Source organism: Thamnophis elegans, chromosome 13, assembly GCF_009769535.1.
Source record: "Thamnophis elegans isolate rThaEle1 chromosome 13, rThaEle1.pri, whole genome shotgun sequence".
NCBI lineage: Eukaryota > Metazoa > Chordata > Lepidosauria > Squamata > Colubridae > Thamnophis > Thamnophis elegans.
Genome location: NC_045553.1, coordinates 47,243,978 through 47,253,585, shown reverse-complemented (window position 1 = coordinate 47,253,585; position 9,608 = coordinate 47,243,978). Strand labels below are relative to the sequence as shown.

Below are 9,608 nucleotides of genomic sequence, written 5' to 3'. Positions count from 1 at the left end.
GCACAGGAAAATAACTGAGCATGCTTCCACATGTTACAGGTCAAACAGTGGTGGGTTTCAAATTTTATTAGAACCTCTTCTGTAGGTGTGGCCTGCTTTGTGGGAGTGGCTTGCCGGTCATGTGACTGGGTGGGCATGGCCTGCCAGCCGTGTGACTGGGTGGGCGTGGCCAACTTGTAAAATGTGGTGGAACTCAGTTAACAACGCTTTTGCTTAGCAACCAAAATGTTGGCTCAGAAACTCTGGCATTTGAAGCACGTAAGTCTTAAAGCTGTCAAGTTACAAGACCCTTGCAGCCCTAACCCTTTAGGAAAAAAAACCTCCAGGGGCGTTCAAATTTGAAAGCTTTAAGACTTGTGGACTTCAACTCCCAGAATTCCTACTCCAGTCATGTTGGCTCAGGAATTCTGGCATTTGAAGCACACAAGTCTTAAAAGCTGTCAAGTTACAAGACCCTTGCACGCCTAACCCTTTAGAAAAAAAAACCCCAGAGGTGTTCAAATTTGAAAGCTTTAAGACTTGTGGACTTCAACTCCCAGAATTCCTCCTCTCGCTCTTCCTCTTGATAATGTGCGGACGGGCGGGGGGGGGGGGAGGGAGCTGGAACCGGTTCTAAACGGCACTGTAGATTTGTGGAACCTCTTCTATAGAAGAGGTTAGAACTGGCAGGAACCCACCCCTGAGGTCAAACTGAACATATGCCGTAAGTTCAGCTTTTCCTCCCTGGACATACATCCACAGGAGACTTTTTGGGAGGCATTCATGGGGGGGGGGCACCAAAGGCCAGTGTCCCCTCTGCTTCCAATGAGAGCAAGGGAGTTTCCCCCTTGCCAGGGCCTTTCCAGGCTTCATCTGCTTTGTGATGAAAATTGGGCTCCAATGCTCCATCTGAGAACGTGCCAAGTTGAAAAAACTATTCCGTTCCTGGCAGGCATTGGAGGAAAGGCTTCAAATTAACAGTATTGCCTTCCTGCCTATCAGCCAGGTGGCGGAAACTGAGCTAAGATTACTTCATCCTTCTGGCAGTTTTGCGGAAGATCTTGGGGGGTTCGTTCCTCTCTTTTTCCAACAAATCTGGCAGGAAAACTCAACATGATTACCAGATCTTCGGCTTTATGACCACAAAGGGAGACTGGAACTTCCATTGCTAAGTGAGATGATAATTATGTATTCATGCTTGATTTTACAATTATTTTTTTTTTATATGGGCATTACATGAATTCAACTTTTCCTACTGACTTTGTTTGTCGGAAGCGAGTTGTGAAGATTGTGGATGGGGATCACATCACCCAGAGAACTTTATAACCACCATAAATACATCTTCTGGGGAATTCCCGTAGGTGCAGGATATGCTTTTCGGATGATTGAATGCCACTTTGCATGGTAAGCTGTGTCTTCATGGCACAGTCATATTAACTGTGAGAGGGATCTTGGAGTCCTAGTGGACAACCATTTAAATAGGAGCCACCTGTGTGCAGCAGCTGCCAAAAAAGCCAACACAGTTCTAGGCTGCATAAACAGAGGGATAGAATCAAGATCATGTGACGTGTTGATACCACTTTATAAGGCCTTGGTAAGGCCACACTTGAAATATGGCATCCAGTTTTGGATGCCACAATGTAAATGTGGAGTCTCTAGAAAGAGTGCAGAGAAGAGCAACAAAGACGATTAGGTGACTGGAGGCTAAAACATATGAAGAACAGTTGCAGGAACTGGGTGTGTCTAGTTTAATGAAAAGAAGGACTAGGGGAGACATGACAGCAGTCTTCCAATATCTCAGGGGCTGCCCCAAAGAAGAGGCAGTCAAGCTATTCTCCAAATCACCCGAAGGCAGGACAAGAAGCAGTGGATGGAAATTAATCAAGGAGAGAAGCAACTTAGAACAAAAGAAAAATTTCCTGATAGTTAGAACAATTAATCAGTGGAACAACTTGCCTCCAGAAGTTGTGAATGCTCCAACACTGAAAGTTTTTAAGATGTTGGACAACCATTTGTCTAAAGTGGTGTAGGGTTTCCTGCCTAAGCAGGGGGTTGGAGTAGAAGACCTCCAATTTCCCTTCCAACTCTATTCTATTCTATTTTATTCTGTTCTATTCTATGTCCCACTGAAAAGGTGATTCCCGCGTTGTAAAAGCCATCCAAGAAGACAGATTTTGGAGGATTTCTAGCCTCCTGTCTGGAAGAGCTGGAGGATCATGATGATCGCATCGATTGGGATATAGAAATCTACCTCGGAGGTAGAATACTTGGAAGGAGATGATGAATAAACAAGAGTTGCAAACCAGAGATGGCAGGGAAAGGCCCTTTTCTGCCTATCTGTTCAGAGGGCTGCAGCTTTTCATAGGTAGCCCCAAATATTTGAACATCGGCTGGTTTTTCATTCTGGCCCTTGAGGTCAAAGAGCATAAGCCCGAGATGGGCACCTTGATGGCAAACAAACCCAGATTGCAGATGCTCTCTGCGAAAAGGAAAGCTGAGTTAATTACATATTTCCCACGGACACTCCCCTTCCACTCCTTTCCTTGCTGTAAAGTTGAAGCCAAGGTGGACTATGCTGTCTAAGGTTTGGAGAGCTTCTCTTTTGGGCGGGGGGGGGGGGGATCCAGTTTTTCTTCACAGGTGTTGCCCTAAATGGGACCCTTTTGTGCAATATGAATTTTTAAGAAGGGCGATGGCTTAGTCTTGCATCAATTAAATTCAGGTATTGGCCATGCAAACTTGCAAAGGTGAGATATTCAATGGCGAGACATTCAGAGAATCAGAAGGGAAGCCAGGAAACAATAGATAAATAATTTCTTTAAAGGGTGCTTTTAAATTTGCAGGATCCAAGCGAGAATGCGAGTTTAGGATTTCTGGAGCCTTCCCCCAACTTCACAGAAAGGCAATAAATAAATAAAATCTCCACAGGATGAGAAAACAGCCTGAAATCTGAAATAATTTTTGCTAAAATATATGCCTTCTTTTGCAAAAGCCTTTCTAAAAATATTTCTTTTAAATGCAAATAACACAAACATAGAATATATACATCTAATTACAGTAAAAGAAAAAAAAGGGGGGGAATAATATTACAGTGCCTTCCCACCCCCTGTTCCCCCCCCCCACTAAATTTCTTCAACTATAACAAGTAAAAGATATAGAATATATTCCAATTGTGCCCTGGTCCCCTCCAAAACAACATATATTCTTTTGCAAAAACCTTCCCACATTTTTTTAAAGTAATAGAGTTGGAAGGACCTTGGAGATCATCTAGTCCAACCCCCTGCTCACGCAGGAGACATGTACTAGGGATTCGAACTACTGAACTGCCGACCTTTCTGATCAATAAGCTCAGTGTCTTAGCCAAATTAACTTTTCAAAACAAAGTGCACAAAAAATACTCTCCTTTTTAAAAATATATATTAAAATCTCTGTTAAAGAAGACCTAAGGGCTGATAAAATAAGTAATAAAATATCATTGGATAAATAACAAGCACCATATTTAAATCTCCTTATTTCAGTTATTATTTCTAACGGCTCCCAAAGATGCAAAAAAGCTCCGCCCCCTAGGAGGCGGGGAAAAGCAGAGGGACGCCCCTTCCCTCCAATCCCGTGACCTCCTCGTTCCCGCCGTTCGCCTCTGGAGAAGCCACGCCCCTCAGTCCTCCCTCCTCCCTCGGAGCGACGTCAACCGCCCGAAGGCGACTTTCAAAACGGACCAATCGGCGGCGCGGGAAGGTCGAAAACAACAGCCGCCGCGGGCCAATGAGGAAAGGGAAACGCGACTTCCCTCGGTTTCGCGGTCGGTGATTGGCCGCCGAGGCTCCCGCCCCTCCAAGATGGCGGCGCCCAGCAGAAGAGGGGCCAGCGGTTAGGCGAACGGCGGCCGAGGCGGTTGAAGGGGCGGTGGTCGCTTGCGCCCCTCGCGGCGGGCAAGCCCTGCCACCTCCACGCTTGGAGAGGCTGGGGACGAGGCTGCGGCCTTGAGGACTGGGCTTCCGAGCTCTACGTCGTGGGAGGGGGGACGCCCCCTCGGGGGGAGGGGATTCCCGCGCGCCCTCCCCTCCCCCTCCTCAGTATTTATGGGGCGCCCTTCTTGCTCCGAAAGCGCCCCTCCCTCGAAGAACCCCCTTTTTTTCCGACCCAGGCCATCAGCTGCAAAGCTCCCCCCCCCAATTTCTTTGAAAGGGGTCCCAGACTCTGAACTGAATTAAAAGGCAACTTCTCTGGACAGAAAAGAAATATTTTTATTCAAATACATTTCAGCAAGAAAGACCCCCCAGGGGGAGGAAGAAGGTGGTGGAAGCATCCCCCCCCCCCTGAATTGAGGGGGCGTTGTGCCCCAGCTTCCATGGATGGGGCCTAGTGGTTTGCAAGCCCCCCTCCCCCACCTCGATTTGGGGTGAGGGCTGGAAACTCTCTGCACCAGAAAAAAATATTGGAGGGGCTGACTTCCTTTGGGGAGAAGAATTGTCCAGTTCTCCACTCTCACAAATTTGGACCCGCCGGCCCATTTGCCCCTTGATGCACAGTGAGCTACGAGTTTTGCAGGAGTTGGTTGCCAAAGCATCTTTTCCTCCCTCCCTTAACATACAAAACTAGGGAGCAGAACGCACACGTGGGCCTCTCCTCCCTGCTGCCTTTCCGGAGCCGTGCAGTTGGTTCTTGGCTGTGGCTGATTCTTTGAGAGCTCCGTGATGGATCTGGTATTCCTGGTGATCAACGGCATGGGGCTGGTGTTGGATCTGCTGGTCATCCTGCTGGACATCAACTTCTTCCTCGTTTCCAGCTTCCTCTCCGTCTTGATCTGGCTCCTGGCCTTCATTTTCAACCTGCCCAGTGCCACGGTGGCCTGCCTGAGCCAGTTCTGGAATGGGATCCTGGTTGTCCTGCTGTGCATCTTGGAGGCATTGTATTGCCTGATTCTGGGCTCCGTGCACACCGTCCTCAACTTGTTGAGGGGACTCTGCTCCAGCATGGAGAGCTTGAAAGTCCTCGGCCACCTGTTCACCCACCTGGGCTTGAGAAGCAAAGAAATTGTTCACCGAGGTTTCTGGAACCTGATTGGCTCCGGCCAGACACTTCTGAGGCAGATGTGCGAAGTCTGCGCCATAGCCATGAGCCTTGTGGCTTACTTCATCAACAGCATAATCAACATCTGCCTCATTGGGACTCAGAACCTTTTTGGCGCGGGGCTGGCCCTCTGGGATACTATAGTTGAGCCCTTTCTGAGGATCATAGACCTTCTGGTTGCCTTTCTCGCCCGCCTCTCCAGCAGTGCCATTGCTACGGCCATTCTCCTGTGGACTCCCTGCCAGCTGGCTGTTGATCTCCTGGCCTCGGTGAGCAAGCTGTTGATCAACGTCTTCTTTGTCAACCTGTACGGCATGGTGTTGCTCTCTGCGATTGTTGTCACCAGCATCTTCGTCCTGAACCCTCAGCTGACTTGGACCCTGGCCAACCAAGTGGCCGGCTATTTGAACACCATGCCTTCCTACCACCGCTTGCTCAGGGACATGCAACGCCTTTACCACATCGTGACCTTGTCCCTGGAGATGCTGTTGAGCTCCCAGACCTGGCGGAGGTGGGCAGACTGGGGCCTTGAAGTGCTCAGTTGGAGCAGGAACATCTGGGCGGCTAACCAGCAGGGAGAACGAGAACCACAGCAGGCACTTGAAGCTCCCCAAGAAAGGGCAGGGGGAGCTGCTGTGGGGCAGAGAGTGGCTCTGGAAGAACCGTATCCACGAAGACAGGGGCCAGCTGGGAACCCACGTCCCCGCCAAAGAGGCAGCAGGGACCAGGCCAGAACGGACAGTGATCTGGGAACAGGCTCACAGCAGTCTCAGGGGGAAGGACCAAGCGTCTCCCAGACCAAAACTGCCAAAAAGGAGCAGCTGAATGCTTCGGAAGAAGACGGCGACCTGTGGCGGCTTCTTAAAGAACAAGAAGAACGGAAGAAATGTGTCATTTGCCAAGATCAAGCCAAGACGGTCCTCTTACTACCCTGCCGGCACCTTTGCCTGTGCCAAGAGTGCACTCAGATCTTGCTGCAGCAGGCCATCTACCAACGGAACTGCCCGCTGTGCAGACAAATGATCTTGCAGACTCTCAACGTCTACCTGTGAGCTCCGGAGGAAGCAGCTCGATCTCCTTCACCACGTGCTTTTTACCAAAGCACAAGAGGTCGCTGGCCTTTGGACCTCTTAACAGCTGGTAAAGGCTCTCGGTGTCAACACTGAGTTATTAACACCCCCTCCCTTTAAAAAAAAAAACAAAATCCAGGGACATGAGTTGCAATTAGCGGAACCTGAAAAATGCTATGAATTGTTTCTTTGCACTTCTGTTTTTATGGTTTGTTGCTTTCGTAAGGGGAAAAAGGAAACACCCCAGTTGCTGGTCGCAGTTAATAGTTGGGAAACTTCCTGTGGTGAGAGGTGGGTGGCGAAGTCAAGCACCGTATTCCGATGTGGGGGTAAAGGAGTCCAATGGCTGTTTTTTTTCATCCAGAGTACAAAAAGCACAGGTGCTGATATTTTGGGTTTTCTATCATTTGGTGTTTGGGACAAAAACGTCTTTAAGGGACATAGCTGATAAACAGGTCTGAAAAGAGGAATAAGATAATTCTGCCGTTTATTATTGGAGTCAGAATGTCTCCTGCCACTCTTTTCATTTTTTTAAAAGTTCATTGTAACTTCACCTCTGGATGGTTTTATTGATCTCTGTAGAACATTGCCTGACTCATGTAAGACACTTATTATTAATTCCTGCTTAATAAGAGAAGTCTACACTTCCAAACCTTGATCTGGACGGGTTTGGTGCTACCCACCGAAGGGGATGTCAACCTCTTGTGCATTTTATCACAGCCGTGCATTGTCAAGTTTCACAAGGCACAACTAACGTCTTAGATTCTGGCTGTTACTGAGCATCTCGATGTCCAGTTTTATACCATTAGTCCAAATATTATTTCCAAGACTGTATGTATGTTTGTCCAGATTCTTGAGAAAATAAGCTGGACACCGAATGTGTAAACTGAGAGAGCACATAGATGCTTCATAGAGGAGCTTATTACACTTACGGAAGATCGTATTCCACCCACCGGCATGCAATTTCCACAGGTTATCTATGCAAAATAGTACATTCCAGCTCTATTGCACAACTCTCAATTCCCTTCTTCCCTCTTTTGAGGATAATTTTGGGAACCTAATAGTACAGCTATAGTTTTGCTAGCTAGCAAATGGCTCTAAGTAGCAGTGGAAGGTTAAAATGACACTGATGGTTTAGACCAGTGAAAAGGCTTTTTACGATTCCTCGTCTGGACTGGTTTTTAGAACATGGGGAAGTAAGTTCTAGAAGTCATAATTTAATTCCGGAAAGCAGAATTGCTGAGGCTTCTAAGGAGACATTGTCGGATCAGAGGTGTCTAACCTTGTCGACTGGGGAATTCTGGAAGTTGATGTCCACGCTTGGTCCACAAGCGACCAAAGTTAGATGCCCCTTTTGCAGATCCTGTAAAGGTAATTTTAAGGAAAAAGAAGGCGGTTGTGATTACAGTGGTTTGCTTGGTTGGAGAGAGATTGTTGTTTTCAGAGGCAGTCATTAAATATCCACAGGACTGCTTGGAAGGCCAGCCTTGAGTGTACCAATTGTCGGGCGATTAAGTGCACCCATTTAGTAGAATCAGTTGTTGTTTTCTTTAATGTTTGAATTGGAAAGAAAAATGAGAAATTTTGAAGTTCTTCTGTTGTTATTTTATTTTTATTTTTTTGCAACGGCTGAATTATTGATAGCTCTTCCACCTCTAAGTGGAACCTGGTTGAAACCGCAGCTCCAAGTGGCTGGATCCCAGCTGTGCAAATGGGCTGAATTGCAGCAGCCTCCACAGAGCAGGGGTTTGAGAAGGTGGCACACTTTTTTTTCCTTGGAATCCAACCCTGCTGATTTTAAGAAGCGTCTCTTTTTCCAGGGAGGTTTGCCGAGAAGGCCGAGACTCCCTGCGGAAAAATCGGCTGTCGCTAACACAGGCTGGGGAGGGCGGGGGGGGGGGGACGGGGCTCAGTGTCTCTCTTGAGTAATGCATATCACAGCTCCCCTTTTTGAGATGTTGCTTGACATATCTTTGGAGATTGTCCAGTTCAAGTCCTCAGGGCACTAAACTTGTCTTTGCACAAAGCAGATTTTTCCAGCATTTAAAAACAACAACAACCCAGAGATCCTACCCTGCTAGATGGGGAAGTTGAAGTCAGCTGTAAACATTCTCAACAACAGGTTTTGAAGGGCTATCATGTGTACCACCCAAATTTCAAGGGAAAAATCTCTCTCTCTCGAGAAGATTTGCCATCAATTTGCAAGAGGAACATTGTATAAAGTACAATTTGCTGCGGTCTGTGTCTCTCTGGCTACAGGTAGATGAGGATCACAGCCCCTGTCGTCCTCTTGTTAACATTTCCCACCTACCTGAACCATTTGTTCCCTTCAAAACAAAAAGAGGAGCTATTTTTGTCCACGGTTTTATTTTTCATCTGCATCCGCAGCCAGGGAGACATAAAAACCCCAGCCATCATCTACGCTGGTTTTTAATTTTGTTTTACTTGAAAGTCTTCTGCTGTTTTGTTTTCCTAATCTGATTTTAAACCTTAGAATTAAATTGGCAAAGCAGTGCTTAACTTGTAGCTGAGAACTAACGTCGTTCCTTTTATGTTTGGGGGAAGCTGCAGGATTCTCGGGAGCTGGAGGGGTAAAACGAGGGAATTGACCGATTGCTAAACTTGAGTGCCTTAATGCTGGCAGTGCTGAAGATCTGTGTTTGTGTGCGTGCAAAGGAGGATCTCTTCAGGTCAGAGGAGAAAAAAATCCAATGTGAATAGCAGCAGGTGGAATCCAGAGACATAACCGGGGGATTAATACCATAAATAAAATAGGCCGTACAGCTTCCAGATGCAAAAGGGGATCTGCTCTTTTTTTTTTTTACAGCACTCGCGCTTTTTGTAAATGCTCCCTGTAAATTAAAGACAGAGGCTCTAAACAGACCTTCACCATCCAGGAGCCAAGTAGAGGTGATGGTTTAAAGCAGGAGTCTCCAAACTTTCGAACTTTAAGAGTTTTGGATTTCAGCACCCAGAATTCCCCAGCCAGCCACGCTGGTCTGGGAGTTGAAGTCCACAAGTCTTTAAAATTGCCACGTTTGGAGGCCTCTGCTTTAAAGACCTCTAGGGCCCCACCTGGGACAGCCCAAAGATTTAGGTTACTAGACCTGGGAGGGTGTGCTAAACCATCCTCCTGAATTTACCCGGATTCAGGGTTGAGGATATACCTTGTTGTTTTAATCCAGTCCTTTTTACCTGCAGACTAGGAAGAGCGTTCTCTGTTTTGTTTGTTTTTTTGCATTTGAAGATTTAAGGCTCTGCGCGTCCTGATCTGTACTTGAGGATTTAAGAGAAGTTAGAATAAAATATATTCTTCCTCGCCTGTCCCGCCCGTCTCTGAAGGACGCTGTGTTTCTGGCTTGACTCAGCCTGTGGATGTTTTATTGTGTGCAGGTAATTCCAGAGTGCCGAGCGTTGAGGGAAAGTTGGGAGAGAGGAGAAGACAAAGAGTAGTTTTAACGGCGGAAGTGCCTGCACTGCTTGTATAAA

The 9,608-nt window shown here is 47.1% G+C and overlaps 1 protein-coding gene across 1 annotated transcript; it reads left to right on the top strand.

Moving 5' to 3' along the window:
• Positions 1-3,794: 3,794 nt before the first annotated feature.
• Positions 3,795-8,812, top strand: RNF26 (ring finger protein 26). Its single transcript, XM_032229449.1, has one exon. It carries the CDS (start codon positions 4,674-4,676, stop codon positions 6,099-6,101), a length of 1,428 nt encoding a protein of 475 aa, XP_032085340.1. The 5' UTR covers positions 3,795-4,673; the 3' UTR covers positions 6,102-8,812.
• Positions 8,813-9,608: the final 796 nt, after the last annotated feature.

Coding starts and splice junctions, on each gene's coding strand:
- RNF26 (XM_032229449.1), top strand. CDS start 4,674: ATGGATCTGGTATTCCTGGTGATCAACGGCATGGGGCTGGTGTTGGAT.